General features: G+C 46.7%; 1 protein-coding gene across 2 annotated transcripts in view; it reads left to right on the top strand.

Moving 5' to 3' along the window:
- ATP1A3 (ATPase Na+/K+ transporting subunit alpha 3) overlaps positions 1 to 15,934 on the top strand; it is a 69,175-nt gene that overhangs the window by 34,444 nt on the left and 18,797 nt on the right. For both annotated transcript variants that reach the window (XM_087727489.1, XM_087727488.1), the window contains exons 8-13: positions 1,883 to 2,151; positions 4,442 to 4,640; positions 6,503 to 6,612; positions 7,774 to 7,908; positions 13,446 to 13,638; positions 14,861 to 15,036. In XM_087727489.1, the coding sequence (XP_087583615.1) occupies positions 1,883 to 2,151; positions 4,442 to 4,640; positions 6,503 to 6,612; positions 7,774 to 7,908; positions 13,446 to 13,638; positions 14,861 to 15,036 (1,082 nt within the window). The remainder of the gene's footprint in view (positions 1 to 1,882; positions 2,152 to 4,441; positions 4,641 to 6,502; positions 6,613 to 7,773; positions 7,909 to 13,445; positions 13,639 to 14,860; positions 15,037 to 15,934) is intronic.

The raw sequence follows: 15,934 nt of genomic DNA, 5'->3' as shown, positions 1-15,934 counted from the left end.
AGGGCCTTGTGTCTGAGTTAGAATACCTTCAAGGGCAGACCAGAACCAAGAATAGAATAGAATAGAATAGAGTTTTATTATTTGTATGCAGCCCTTCTCCGGGAGGACTCAGGGCGGCGAACAATTCAAGGGGGAAAAAGGGGAACATAAAAAACGAAATACAATAATAAAAGTAAGCAACAGTCGCACAACCATACATGTCGAGAGGGGAAGGGAACTCATCACCCCCAGGCCTGCCGGCAAATCCAGGTTTTGACGGCTTTTCGGAAGGCCTGGAGAGAGGTGAGGGTCCGAATCCCTGCGGGGAGTTCATTCCAGAGGGAACCAGATCCCAGTAAAAACATCGCTGTGAACTGATACGAGTCTTTGTCCCCCGGTCTAGATATCACTGCTACAATTCGAATAGACAAACTTTATTGGACACAGATCAGAGGACCCTGAGTATTGTCCTTTATCTGGGGAATTTTGGAAGTTGATCCACACATTTTAAAGTTGCCTAATTTGAAAACCATTGATTTAAGAGAACGTATTAGCACAGCTTTGGTGGGATCCTGCCGGTTTAACAACCGGTTTGGTGATGGCGTGCTTCGTTCCCGTGCACTGTTTTAACAAAACTTACCTTCCACGTTGCTTCTGGGGAGTAACACAGCTGAGGCGCGACAATCTGCTCTGCTGCACGGATCACCTGATTGTCAGAGCAAACCGGTTCTCTCAAATCGGTCAAAACCGGCTGAATCCCACCCCTGCAGCACAGTATTTTCATTTGTTTCTCTTGGCTTTGTGACTGCTAGGGCGTATGTCTGCCTTAATTTATGAGAAGGATTGCTAGAGAGGTATCTAGAGTAATTGAGTAAGGCCTTACCTAACGTAGGAGTTCACCAGGCTGAGCCTGAGGGAAGGGTCAAGTACCTCATAAGTCTCGAATCCCTTCCTGACGACAAGAGATCTGAGCCCAGTCCACCGTGAATTCCGTTCATTCTTATCTACCGGCTATTTGCTTTGACTGTTAGTAGCTCAGGTTCATGTAGAGAATTTAAGCTTGCAAATATATCTTTATAGCTCTTTGTACTGCCTGGAACTTCTGATTTCCCTGGCGCTTGACACTTAAGCTCTCATCCTAAATTAGCTTAATGGTTTCTCTCCTCAAGGAACCAGGGGGATTTGTAGATTACAGTTCTGTTATCAAACGGCGGTTCCTAAAATTCATTTAAATACGGCCATGGGCAGTGAACATCCAACACAAATCCACAGCAGAGCTCTCCGACCTCAGATGAGATTACAACTTCTAGAATTTGTAGCCAGAATGGTCAAATGACCATGTTTCCCCAAAAATAAGACAGGGTCTTATTTTCTTTCACCCCCCCCCCAAAAAAAATAAGCGCTTGGCCTTATTTTCAGGGAGGTCTCATTATTTTTGAGGCTGCAAGTGTGGTCAACTCATGGCTGTTGCTGTGTTGTGCGTCATTGGGGCTGCTGCTCTTTTTGCGGTAGCCATTAACGTGACAGAAGGGGCGCGGTGGCTAGGGCTGCAGGAGCAGCCATTAGGTAAGGACGTGTGGCGTGCATGGGGGACGTTCCCCCTCCATTCCCCCCCTCCAGCCTTGCTTGTTCACCTCGTGTTTGTGCGAGAAGCAAAGAGAGGAAATGGTGGGGACTGACTAAATATTTTCAGGGAAGGCTTATTTTCGGGGGAGAGCTTATTTTAGCGCATGTGCTCAAAAGCCCAATTAGGATTATTCACCCGGGGAGGTCTTATTTTCGGGGAAACAGGGTAGCTGGGAATTCTAGGACCTACAGTCACCCGCCAGATCTGGAAATTGTTAGAGGTGCAGAAAATTGGAGAGAGAATGCATGCCCACCCATTTGCCTCTTCTCCCACCAGGCACAGCACGCGGGGTTGTCATTGCCACTGGAGACCGGACTGTGATGGGTCGAATTGCCACCTTGGCTTCGGGCCTGCAAGTTGGCAAGACCCCCATCGCTAGGGAGATTGAGCACTTCATCCAGCTGATCACAGGTGTGGCCGTTTTCCTGGGAGTCTCCTTCTTCGTGCTCTCTCTGATTTTGGGCTACTCCTGGCTGGAGGCTGTCATCTTCCTCATCGGCATCATTGTGGCCAACGTCCCTGAAGGGCTCTTGGCTACAGTCACAGTAAGTACCTTGGCAAGATGGTCTACCAAAGTGTAACGTTCCCGTGGTTCGTCCATGAGGCCAATGTGGAGAAAAGACAGGACACGATCTTTCTCGGGATGGAGCGACGACCCAGATTGGGGGTCTGGTAGCCCCTTTTATTGAGATAGGACAAAGGCAGGAGGAGCAATAGCATGTGAGTAAAAACAGCCTGTAAAAGTACAATTTCTAATCTACTGCTCAGTCTATATATGGTCAAATCCTGGACGTCAATGGTAGGGCACATCTCAGAATGTTATGTTATGCACTATCAGGATGTTATGGGGTTTTAGGAGTTTGTTTTCTCCTGTGTGGTTCAGCGTGGCTCTGCAACTATATTACAACACCAAAGAACTTCCTTGAGAAAAATGGATGGAAACTAATCAAGGAGAGAAGCAACCTAGAACGAAGGAGAAATTTCCCAATAGGACAACTAATTCAATGGATCTGCTTTCCTGCAGAAGTTGTAGGTGCCCCAATACTGGAGTTTTTTTAAAGATGAGATTGGAGAACCATTTGTCTGAAATGCTATAGGGTTCCCTGCTTGAGGGCCGTAGAGGCACAGTGGTTAGAATGCAGCATTGCAGGATGACTCTGCTCACTGCTAGAAGTTCGATCCTGACGGGCTCAAGGTTGACTCAGCCTTCATTCCTTCTGAGGTCGGTAAAATGAGGACCCAGATTGTTGGGGGCAAGAGGCTGACTCCGTCAACCACCTATAGAATAGCAATAGCAGTTAGACTTATATACCGCTTCATAGGGCTTTCAGCCCTCTCTAAGCGGATTACAGAGTCAGCATATCGCCCCACACAGTCTGGGTCCTCATTTCACCCACCTCGGAAGGATGGAAGGCTGATTCAACCCTGAGCCGGTGAGATTAGAACCGCTGAACTGCAGATAACAGTCAGCTGAAGTGGCCTGCGGTACTGCACCCTAACCACTGCGCCACCTCGGCTCTGAGAAGGCTGTAAAGCAATGTGAAGCGGTATATAAGTCTAAGTGCTCTTGGATTGGAAGACCTCCAAGGTCCCTTCCAATTCTGTTATTCTGTTATATCTGTTTTTTTTTAAAAAACTATATTGATATCTTGGTTTCCCAAAGGTGGTGATGATAATGATGTCTCAATATTCCATTAGAAAAAAACAACGACATGAAGTTGAGCTGACTTTTTGAAAAAGAATAATAGCATAACAGAGTTGGAAGGGACCTTGGAGGTCTTCTAGTCCAACCCTCTGCTCAAGCAGGAGGTCCTACATCATATCAGACCACAGGTGGGTTGCTCCCAGTTCAGCCCGGATTGGCAGAACCGGTAGTAGCAGTGGCAGGAGGCTCGCCAACCCCCTGGATGCTTCTGCGCATGAATAGAGTGTCCCGCTCGCAGGAGTGTGCCCGAACTGCTAGTAAAAAAAATGGCAATCCACCACTGTATCAGACATACAATTATCCAATCTCTTCTTTAAAACCTCCATTGTTGAAACATCCACAACTTAAAAACCCCCAGTGATGAAGCACTCACAACCTCTGGAGGCAAGTCATTCCACTGATTAATTGTTCTGACTGTCAGGAAATTTCTCCTTCATTCCAGGTGGCTTCTCTCTTTGGTTAGTTTCCATCCGTTGCTTCTTAGCAGTTAGCAAGTTAGACTTATATACCACTTCATAGGGCTTTCAGCCCTCTCTAAGCGGTTTACAGAGTCAGCATATCGCCCCCAACAACAATCTGGGTCCTCATTTTACCCACCTCGGAAGGATGGAAGGCTGAGTCAACCTTGAGCCGGTGAGATTTGAACAGCCGAACTGCAGAACTGCAGTCAGCTGAAGTAGCCTGCAGTGCTGCACTCTAACCACTGCGCCACCTCGGCTTGCCCTGCCTTCAGGTGCTTTGGAGAATAGCTCGGCTCCCTCTTCCATGTGGCAGCCCCTCAGATATTGGAAGGCTCTTGAGTTACAAGGGAAATTGCCCGATTGGGCATCTGCGCCGAGGTGGCGCAGTGGTTAAATGCAGCGCTGCAGGCTACTTCAGCTGACTGCAGTTCTGCAGTTCAGCTGTTCAAATCTCACCGGCTCAAGGTTGACTCAGCCTTCCATCCTTCCGAGGTGGGTAAAATGAGGACCCGGATTGTTGTTGGGGGCAATATGCTGACTCTGTAAACCACTTAGAGAGGGCTGAAAGCCCTATGAAGCGGTACATAAGTCTAACTGCTATTGCTATTGCTATCTCTGCTGGGAGTCCTTTCCTTCAGCCCATTGCTAAGTTTCATTCCTCCCATTTAGGTGTGTCTGACCTTGACCGCCAAGCGCATGGCTCGCAAGAACTGCTTGGTGAAGAACCTGGAAGCTGTGGAGACTTTGGGATCCACCTCCACCATCTGCTCGGACAAGACAGGGACCCTGACTCAGAATCGAATGACTGTTGCCCACATGTGGTTTGACAACCAGATCCATGAGGCTGACACCACCGAGGATCAATCTGGTGAGGATTATTGTGGGGGGGAAAGAGGACTACAGAGGCCCTTTTCCTATCTTGCATTAAGAAGAGTTGACAGAATGACCTCTTTGTGGGTGAAAGAATAGGAAGCTGAGGGTGGGAACGGGGTTCCTGTCTTCTTGGGATCTCTAGTTCAGCTCTAGATCCACGACAGATCCTCCCAGTTTTGCTGTGTATGGTGAGAATTATTTCCAACAGACTGAGAAAGGCTGATGTAGAACCTGGATTGAAATTCCATCTTTCCCTTGTTTCACTATTTGACCCATTCACACATACTCTTTCTCCTTCACCCGATTTCCCCTTTTCTCCCTGGTGTCAAAAGGTCGGTTTAATGCCAGGGTTCCAAGTAATAAATCCATTGCAAGCAAGACTCCGAGGCCGATGATATCCTCAAACATTGCTTTTATTGGAAATATCGGTTGTGGCCTCCCAGTGGCCAGCGGAGATGGCAGTAGATTCAGACAGTGAGGAGGGGGAACATGAGCCAGTCCTGGGGTCTGGGGAAGGCTCTGATGGGGGCTCTGTGTTGGAGGCAAAGAGGGGGCCAGAGCCGTATGACATTTATCAGCTGTCTTCAGAGTCGGAGATCAGTGAGGCAGACGAACAGCTGGAGCCTGTGCTCATGAGCAGAGCGGCCAGACGAAGGGAACAGCTAAAGAACAGGGGTCGACTTGGGAGTAAGGCCAGATGATGAATGGCCCCTCCCAGAGGAAATAAAAGAGGAGCGAAAGGGGAGTGGAGTTTGCAGGAGACAATTAGTTCGCTTCATTGGTTCGTGACTCTCTGAGATTCCTTGCCAAGTTTTGAAGATATCGGCCTGGCAGCTCTCCAAGCCAGATAAGGTCTGTGACTGTAAATCCTCCTTCGAAAGACTTTGCTCGCTGTGAATGAGCAGAATTCACATTCAATTAATAAAAGGGGATTTTGTTGAGACAAGGAGTCTGCTTCATGCTCTCGGGAAGCCTCGGTCAGAACAATTTTATATTGGCACATATCTGGGGAAAATCAACTCTAAAACTCCCACGGTTTTCACCCCATTAAAAGTAAAAGATTTTCTACTTTCTCAAAATAACCAGTCCCATGGTCCAATCATTATACAGTCCGACAACTGGGTGGCATCACTCCACCTTCTTCTTTCCAGATGTGAGAATGTCCTTGGTTCCCAAGAGAAAGTATTTTGTTTTGGCTACAAAAATCCTACTATCTCAAATCCCACCTCCCTGACCCTCAGCTCCAGTGTGGCAACACTGAAGCAGATGAAATGGCTTCGGTCAGGACAGGATTGACACCTGGCCTCCAGTTCAATCAATTTCCTTTCTTAACCTAGAACCAGTGGTGGGATTCAGCCAGTTCGCACCACTTCAGGAGAACCAGTTGTTAACTTTCTGAGCAGTTTGGTGAACTGATCGCTGGAAGAAATCATTAGGGCAGAGAACCAGTTGTTCAATTATTTGAATCCCACCACTGCCAGTTGTTAACTTTTTAAGCAGTTTGGAGAACCGGTTGTTGGAAGAAATCTTTTGGTTTTTCCCCCACTTTCCAGGGCTAATCCTGTAAGGAAGGCAGGAAGGAAGGAAACATTCTGGTGTTGTTTCTAGCCTAATCTTTATTGCCCTGCTTACAGAAACTGCCTCTCCAGTTAACCCTTATGACATTGTCGCAGCTAAGGCGAAGCGCCCATCGACGTGAGTGACGTTGAGTTGGCCACGCCCACTGAGTCACATGACCACTGAGCCCCGCCTACCCAGCTGGTCATTAGAGCAGAGAACCGGTCGTTAAATTATTTGAATCCCACCACTGCCTAGGACTTCGCCCCTCACCATCTTCCTTTATTTTTTTCATTGCAGGCACGGCCTTCGATAAGAGCTCCCCCACCTGGCTGGCCTTGTCTCATGTTGCTGGGCTTTGCAACCGAGCTGTCTTCAAAGGGGGTCAAGAGAACGTGCCCATCCTCAAGGTGAGTGGAGGGGAACCCACTCCTTGTGAGCAGACATCAACAGGGGCCCTAGCGGTATCTAGTAAATTGAGAATGGCCACTGTGCTGGGGTTAAGGACAGGTGAAGATGTGAGGGTTGAAGGTCAAGGATAAGGAAAAGAATTTTAATTTCTATACCGTGTGATGAAATATGAGAACCTGAAAATAGGCTTGCTGGATCAGGCCTAGGTCTTAATAACGAGCATTCCATCTAACTTGTGTTGTGGCTCACAAGCAGCCAGCAGAGCTGGCCGCAGATTCGGACAGTGAGGAGGTCAGGGAGGAAGATGGGCCAGTCCTGGAGTCTGGGGAAGGCTCGGATGAGGGCTCAGTGTCGGAGGCGGAGAGTGGGCCAAGGCCGTCTGACAGTTATCAGCTGCCTTCAGAGTCAGACAGCAGTGAGGCAGAAGAACAGCTGGAGCCTGTTCCCAGTGTGCCCATGTGCAGAGCTGCCAGACGAAGGGAACAGCTAAAGAACAGGGGTCGACTTGGGAGGAAGGCCAACAGGTGGACGATGAATGGCCCCTCCCAGAGGGAATAAAAGAGGAGTGAAAGGGGAGTGGAGTTTGCAGGAGACAATAATTTGGTTAATTGGTTCGTGACTCCTTGCCAAGTTTTATAGATATCAGCCTGGCAGCTCTCCAAGCCAGATAAGGTCTGTGACTGGAAATCCTCCCTCCATAGACTTGGCTAGATGTGAATGAGCAGAATTCACAGTCAATTAATAAAAGGAGTTTTTGTCAGGACTAGGAGTTCGCTTCATGCTCTTGGGAAGCCTCAGTCAGAACAATTTGGTGGCCCACCTGATATATTTAGGAAACCCACCGGTAGGAGATCAAGATACCTGTTGTTGCTCATCTAAGGCCTAAATAGACCTAGATTGACTCCATGCCTGGAAGCAGCACTTGATCATCAGGTCTGGTACCTTCTGATAGATCTTCCTCCAAGAACTATACTGGACATTTTTGAACCCATCAAACCTGGCAGCCAATGTTCTCCTGTGGCACCACTACTTCCTACACTTATGAATGTTGTTAGTTCCATCCTCAGGATGGTGGGGTGGTGGGGAGCGGTGGGATAGAGAAGACCAGGCTGCCTGTCCAAACACAGGACACTGAAATGGTCCTATTTCACCCCCCCAAGCGTGACGTAGCAGGAGATGCTTCTGAATCCGCCCTGTTGAAATGTATCGAGCTTTCGTCTGGCTCCGTGAAGCTGATGAGGGAGAAGAATAAAAAAGTGGCAGAAATCCCCTTCAACTCCACCAACAAATACCAGGTATGGGTTCTTGAGTGTCCCTCAAGGAGGCCTCTAACTCTAGGGTTGGGGTAACCTTTCATATAAACCAGGGGCGTCCAACCTTGGCAACTTTAAGGTCTGTGGCAGAGGTGGGTTCCTACCAGTTTGCACCTATTTGGTAGAACCGGTTCGTCAAATCTACTGAACCGGTTCGAAGACGTCCCACCAGTGGACCCGGAAAGCAGGCCACACCTACAGAAGAGGTTCCAAACTTTTTTGAAACCCACCACTGGTCCTTGGATAGGATTATTCTACACTATCATGCTCCTATTTATAAAACTCAGTGCCTCTGTGAAAGGTAAGGATGACTAATGCGTTTGTGGTGCAATCAGAACATTGCGTGTGTTGACGTTGTTTTAACGCAAACCAAAGAGGCCTTTTAAAAAACAAGTTTACATCCTATTCTTATGCATGCCAGTGCTGTGTGTGAGGGAATTTAAGGTGGTTCTGACAAGTGTCGTCGGCATCTTCATATCCGGTCACATGGGCGGCAAGCCACTCCCATCTGGTCACATGCGCGGCAAGCCACTCCCACAAAGGAGGCCACACCCACAGAGTAGGTTCGAACAATTTTTGAAACCCACCACTGGTCTGTGGACTTCCGCTCTCAGAATTCCTAGTCAGCATAACTGGCTGGGGAATTCTGGGAGCTGAAGTCCACAGGTCTCGAAGTTGCCAAGATTGGATACCTTTGATATAAACAGAAGGTCTTCTTGAATTAAAAATGAAGCAAAAAACTAAGAGTGCTGAGCAACACCATTTAAAACAGATAAAACCCCGAAGATGGCTTTTTTTTAGGTATCGCTTGCATTGAAAATATATTTTGATTTCCAACATTGTCTGTTTTCTTACCTCAAAAAAATAAATAAATTAAAGAACTGATAGTAATTAGAACTATTTAGGACTAATTCGGTTTTAGAACTAATACCGTAGTAAGTTCAGATAGTCCTCAACTTACAACAGTTCACTTAGGGACCGTTCAAAGTTACAATGGCATTGAAAAAAGTAACTTATGACCTTAGCAGCATCCCCATGGTCAAAATTCAGACCCTTGACAATTGACTCGTACTTATGACGGATGCAGTATCTAGGAGTCACGTGCTCGTTTTTTTGCAACCTTCTGACAAAGTCAATGAGGAAGCCAGATTCACGTTGAAATTTTTTTTTTATTACTTTGACATTTAAAACAATGCAGTTACACAGAGTCGAAGTGACCATACATTCACGTTATACACAATTAGTCTCAACCATTAACTATTAGCCTACTTAGTGCATTATCTATCCTTCTGTCCAATCACAATATATACAGTTTGTTCCAGTCTTGTCACCTTGTCTTATACCAGTCATAAAATCTGTTCCAGACTTCAAAATATTCTGATTCCCCCTTTATTTTTAAGTTCAAGAGTGATCCTATCTGCTTCCGCACAGGCCAACACTTTCCTGATTATATCTAGCTCTGATGGCATATTATCTTTTTTCCAATACTGCCCAAGAATTGTGCGCACCACAATTAGTACATGTATAATTAGATAGAGTACATTTTTCTTAAACCCCTCTGGTATTATGCCTAGGAGAAAAATTTCTGGTTTAAACAAAATTTGGTCTCCCACCACTTGTTCCAACCATGATTGAATCATTTCCCAATATCTTTTGGCTTCATTGCATGTCCACCACATATGATAAAAAGGGCCTGGTGTTTTTTTTACACTTCCAACAATTTATTAATTAGACTTATTATTATTAATTAGACCCATATACCGCTTCATAGAGCTTTCAGCCCTCTCTAAGCGGTTTACAAATTTTTTAGCAAATTGAGTCAGCAACTTGCCCCCACAGTCCGGGTCCTCATTTCACCCACCTCGGAAGGATGGAAGGCTGAGTCAACCTTGAGCCGGTGAGATTTGAACCGCTGAACTGCAGATCACAGTCAGCTAAAGTGGCCTGCAGTACTGCACCCTAACCACTGCGCCACCTCGGCTTTGTTTCTCTTTAGGGCCAAATTTTTAAACATTTTGGAGAGCCGTGCTAGGGGGAGATGCCATCTGTAGAACATCTTATAAAGATGTTCTTTATACGCCGTAGCCAATATTAGTTTGCGATTAAGCATCCAAAGTTTTTCCCACTTAGCCAATTCCACATTATAATCAAAAAAATTTGTCCAGGCAACCATAGTTTCTTTGACATGTTCCTCCTCGAGTTTATATTCCAATAAAAATCTATACAGCACATTGATCAACTTGTTTTCTGTCTCTATCAAAAGTTTATCTAATACTGTGTAATCTGAAGCCTGATTCAATTAACAACCGTGTTACTAATTTAGCAACTACCGTCTGAGTCACGGCTGGCTTGTCTCTTGACAATGTCAAGAGCATTTTTTTTAAAAAAATAATATCGTTTTTGGAGCAAGGGGAATTGCATTGCCATAAAAAACATTTGTGAATTTTTAAAAAAAATTCACTATTCTAAATTGAATCCCCCAACCCTTTTTTTTTTTAAAGAAAAAAAAACCCCCATGCAAAAAGGAAGAAGAATGCATAATTTGGAAGCTTGGATGAAGTCGTTTATCATGAAATGTGTGTCTGGTCAGCTTGTCTATCAGAACTGTCCCATTTAGGGTTCTCCGTTCTCAAATTGTAGAGCCAAGACAGTCCCCACATTCTGGGAATCTCAGGCCCATCAGCTTTAATCCCCATCTTTTACGCCGACATACGGGAAGGATTAGCTAGGATTCCCAGTGTGCTATGACCTGGAATAAAATCGGCAAATCATTTCCAGAGAGAAATGGGGGCCGTGTGCTTCTATGTAATATTGATATTTGTTGCTGTTGGTTGCGAAGTTGTGTCTGACCCATTGTGACACCATGGACAACGTTCCTCCAGGCCTTCCTGTCCTTTACCATCCTCTGGAGTCCATTGAAGCTCACACTGACTGCTTCGGTGACTCCATCCAGCCACCTCCTTCTCTGCCGTCCCCTTCTTCTTTTGCCCTCAATCGTTCCCAGCATGAGGCTCTTCTCCAGGGTTTCACCACAAAACCGTGAAGCCCTTATCCACGCCGACATAAGTGCGGAGGGCAAATCCGCGCCATCCAAAGCGCTAAGGAAAAACGTGACCCTACCGCGATGACATAACCGCGGAGGGCAAATCCGCGCCTTCCGAAGCACTCAGCACCCTAAACCTAACCCTAAACCTAACCCTAAACCTAACCCTAAACCTAACCCTAACCTAACCCTAACCCTAACCCTAACCCTAACCCTAATCCTAAAGCAAACCCCTAAACCTAATCCTAACCCTTACCTTAATTTAAATCGGCTTTCTGCCGCCGCGCTGTTTTAAAGTGCCCTTCAGTCGCCGCGCTGTTGACATTGCGGCTTTAGCGACGCGGTTTTATCACCGCTATTTTGACGAGCGAGGTTTTGTCGTGCCACGCTTCTCCAGGGAGTCCTTCTTCCTTCTCATTCGGTGGCCAAAGGAGCTGAGTTTCATCTTCAGGATCTGGCCTTCTAAAGAGCAGTCAGGATTGATCGATACATTGCCGCTATTTTCGCTTATGTCCAAAACTGGCAGATGTTCGCTGACATCTGATGGCTGATGCAACATTTACGGAGATTGTTAGTTATGATTGTGCCAAAAGTGCTTGTTCAAAAGGCAGCTTGCACTTGGTTGTTGTTTTCTCTTGAAGACATTTTGCTTCCCATCCAAGAAGCTTCTTCAGTTCATGAACTGAAGACGCTTCTTGGATGAGAAGTGAAAGACGCTTTCAAGAGAAAAAAACAAAACAATACCCAGTTGCCTTTTGAACCAGCACTTTCAGGACACCCAATGTAAAGTTGTTGTCGTTTTCCAGGGCGTGATAAAACAATAGCAATAGCAATAGCAATAGCAGTTAGACTTATATACCGCTTCATAGGGCTTTCAGCCCTCTCTAAGCTGTTTACAGAGTCAGCATATCGCCCCCACAGTCTGGGTCCTCATTTTACCCACCTCGGAAGGATGGAAGGCTGAGTCAACCCTGAGCCGGTGAGATTTGAACAGCCGAACTGCAGAACTGCAGTCAGCTGAAGTAGCCTGCAGTGCTGCATTTAACCACTGCGCCACCTCGGCTCTCAAACAAATCGAGATGGTTGTGACACGCAATCCGAGCTTTCGAAGTGAATCTTGGCAGCTCAGGGTTGAACCGTGGGGATCCTAGGTGAACTCTCAGCTTGGGGGTTTCCTGGCAGACATTTCATCACCACACTCGGGAACATCATCAGGGCACTGCAAGAAAACCACCAAGCTCACCAAGCCCCCCGCCAAACAATATAAACTTTGCCTGCTTTTATAGGCGTCACATTTTTTTCCCATTCTGTGTTGCACTCCATACGTGACCTAGGTTCAAGGTTCATTTTATTTATATGCCGCCCTATTCCCAGCAGGACCCAGTACCTGTGTTAAGTACTGTATTTTTTGGAGTATAAGATGATCTGAAGTATAAGACGCACCTAGATTTTGGGGAGGAAAACAAGGGGGAAAAATATCTGCCTCCCAGCAATTTGCCTCCTTGCGACAAACAGCAAACAATACAGACAATATACACTGTTTGTGGTGTTGCATTTCAGACTATACCTGTACAGATGCTGTTAAAATTGATGTGGCTTTCTGGAAGCATAGTTATTCTCTGCTATTTAAAAGAAGATACAATAGCACTGGGCCTCTTCAGATCAAGCATTTATTTTAAAAAAGCTTCTTCATTTTGTTAAGCTGTCTAGAGCAGTAATAAAGCAGGCTTTAAAAAATAAGTCTAATAATTTGAACATTCTATAGGCATTTGTTGTTTGATTTTGATTTGATTTGATTTGTCTTGTATGCCGCCCACTCCCGAAGGACTCCGGGCGGCTCACAATAGACAAGGGAAAGGGGGAAAACTAGACAAAGACAACACTTTAAAAACAAAACCACAACATTCACAATTTCCGTGGGGCTGGATATTTCACAGCCCCCCCCCCCCCGGCCAGCTGGAGCAGCCAGGACTTGATGGCTTTGCAGAAGGCTGGGAGGGTAGTAAGGGTCCGGATCTCTACAGGGAGATCATTCCAGAGGGCTGGAGCTGCAACAGAGAAGGCTCTCCCCCGGGGGTTGTTATTGACTTACCTCCTTGCAGCAAACAGCAAACAGCCTGATTAGCACGAGAAAAAAAAATCTGTCTCTGCCTCCCAGCAATTTGCCTTGTGGAGCAAACAGCAAGTTTCACTTTCGATTTCAGCAGGGGCCTCCTGATCATCAGCTGTTTCAGGCTGCAGGGATTGCTGTAGCCTATTGCAGCCTCCACAAGCCCCATTGCTGGGAGGCAGAGGCCAAAGGGTAGGGGTCAGTGGGACTACATTTGGCATATAAGAGGCACTGAAATTTCCACCCTCTTTTAGGGGTGGGGGAGGAAAGGTGTGTCTTATACTCTGAAAAATACAGTAGTATATTCCTCTGGTTTTAATCTGGGAAGGTTCTTTGGGTCCTGAGAGATTTCTGCTCCCCTTGCAGCTCTCCATTCACGAGACAGAAGACCCCAACGATAACCGCTACCTGCTGGTGATGAAGGGGGCGCCTGAGCGCATCCTGGACCGATGCTCCACCATTCTGGTCCAAGGCAAAGAACAGCCTCTTGACGAAGAATTGAAAGAAGCGTTCCAGAATGCCTACTTGGAGCTTGGAGGACTTGGAGAGCGGGTGCTCGGTAGGAATGGCTGGGGAGAGGATGTTGGGTGGTTGGAAGGACTAAAGAAGGCAAGATACATCCATGGGCAGAAGGCCTAGATGTCATACAACATTTTGGAGAAGTTAGTGAGGATTTTGAAAAAAAAAAAGCCAGCGAGAAGTCAAATGCCCTCTATAGAAACTTAGATATCATTTCAAAATCCAGATGTTTCAAGATAGGTAGATGACAACCTGCCAAATCATGGCTTCAAAATCTAAGGGAGTGGTTTGGACAAAACTCAGCAGCAGTTTTTCGTGCAGCTGTTGATAATAATAGGATCGCCAACGTGGTCTCCAACATCCAATGACAGACATGGAAGAAGAAGAAGAAGAAGAAGAAGAAGAAGAAGAAGAAGAAGAAGAAGAAGAAGAAGAAGAAGAAGAAGAAGAAGAAGAAGAAAGAAAGAAAGAAAGAAAGAAAGAAAGAAAGAAAGAAAGAAAGAAAGAGGAGGAGGAGGAAGTGGAAGGAGGAGGAGGAGGAAGGAGGAGGAGGAGGAGGAGGAGGAGAAGGAGAAAGAGGAGGAGGAGGAGGAGGAGGAGAAGAAGAAGATTATTCTTTAGTTAGGGAAAGAAACTTAATTGAAAGGGGCACCAAACTGTGCTGGGGGATTGTGCAGCCATCTGAGAAGCATGAATGAAATTTGATTGCGGCTTAGAGGGTTGTGAGAATCAAGTTCTCATAGCTTTATAATCCATGGTGAATAGAATAGAATAGGAATAGAAGAGAAGAGTTGGAAGGGACCTTGGAAGTCTTCTAGTCCAACCCCCTGCTTAGGCAGGAAACCCTACACCACTTCAGAGAAATGGTTATCTAATCTCTTCTTAAAAACCTCCAGTCTTGGAGCATTCACAACTTCTGGAGGCAAGTTGTTCCACTGATTAATTGTTCTCACTGTCAGGAAATTCCTCCTTAGTTCTACGTTGCTTTTCTCCTTGATTAGTTTCCACCCATGGCTTCTTGTTCTGCCCTCAGGTGCTTTGGAGAATAGCTTGACTCCCTCTTCTTTGTGGCAACCCTTGAGATATTGGAAGGCTGCTATCCTGTCTCCCCTGGTCCTTCTTTTCATCAGACTAGACATACTAGACTTGATGACTTAATGCAGCCTTTCGTAACCTACAGTTTTCAGCAAGATCTGCCCTCCGGGTCTCTGGGTCCACTTTTCCCTGTTTTTTCCCCCCCTGACTGCCTTTTTCCCTTCCAGGTTTCTGCCACTACTACTTGCCTGAAGAGCAGTATCCCAAGGGGTTCGCCTTTGATTGTGACGACGTCAACTTTTCCACCGATAACCTCTGCTTTGTGGGACTCATGTCCATGATTGACCCGCCCCGTGCTGCTGTGCCCGATGCCGTGGGGAAATGCCGAAGCGCTGGCATCAAGGTAAAGCCGCTGGACAGTCTAGATCCATGATGGAATGATCTCCCCGTGGAGATTCGTACCCTCACCACCCTCCAGACCTTCCGCACAGCCCTCAGAATCTGGCTATCCCGTCAGGCCTGGGGCTAAAGATTGTAACCCGCCCGAATGGTATGAATGTTGCGTTTTAATCATGTATTGTCTTATATGTAAAAGTCTGTTTTCTCCCCCTCCTTTGGATTGTGAGCCGCCCTGAGTCCCCCCAGGGAAAAGGGCGGCATATAAATAAACCTTCTAATCTAATCTAATGATGGGAAAAAACCCTCTGGAGGTGGCACACGCAGAGCCCTCTCTGTGGGCACATGTGCACCATCGCCAGCGGCTCTTCTGCTTTCTGGTGCGCTTGTGTACGCTGGCCGGCTGGTCTTCACCCGCGTCAGAGCACCATGAAATGGCCTGAAAACAGCCAAAAAACAGGCCACCTCTGGAGCCGTTCCCAGGCTGTTTGCAGGCCCTTTTCCGTGCGAAAATAGCCAAAAAATAGCCTTAAAATGGCCCAAAAACCAGGAATGCGCGCATGCATGCACCAGCCACATGGCCTTTGGGTTCCCAACATGCGCAGGCCTGCCAGCCAGCTGGTCTTCAGATTTCCGCTGCTCTGGTGTGCACGAAGCCTGCTGGTCTTTCAGGTTTCCGGCGCTCTGGAGGCACACACTTGTACGGGCATACACAAGCGTTCTGGTTCGGGCACTCGGTGCTGAAAAGGTTCTCCGTGCCTGGTCTAGATCAGGGGTCTCCAACCTTGGCGACTTTAAGACTTGTGGACTTCAAGAGTTGAAGTCCACAAGTCTTAAAGGCGCCAAGGTTGGAGACCCCTGGTCTAGACGAATTGCAAATATTTCCTGGAATGAATAGCTGAACA

This window comes from Thamnophis sirtalis, unplaced genomic scaffold (genome assembly GCF_051295495.1).
Source record: "Thamnophis sirtalis isolate CommonGarterSnake01/CBP01778 unplaced genomic scaffold, rThaSir2_p1.2 scaffold_13, whole genome shotgun sequence".
Taxonomy (NCBI): Eukaryota; Metazoa; Chordata; class Lepidosauria; order Squamata; family Natricidae; genus Thamnophis; species Thamnophis sirtalis.
This window is presented reverse-complemented; position numbering and strand designations above follow the sequence as displayed.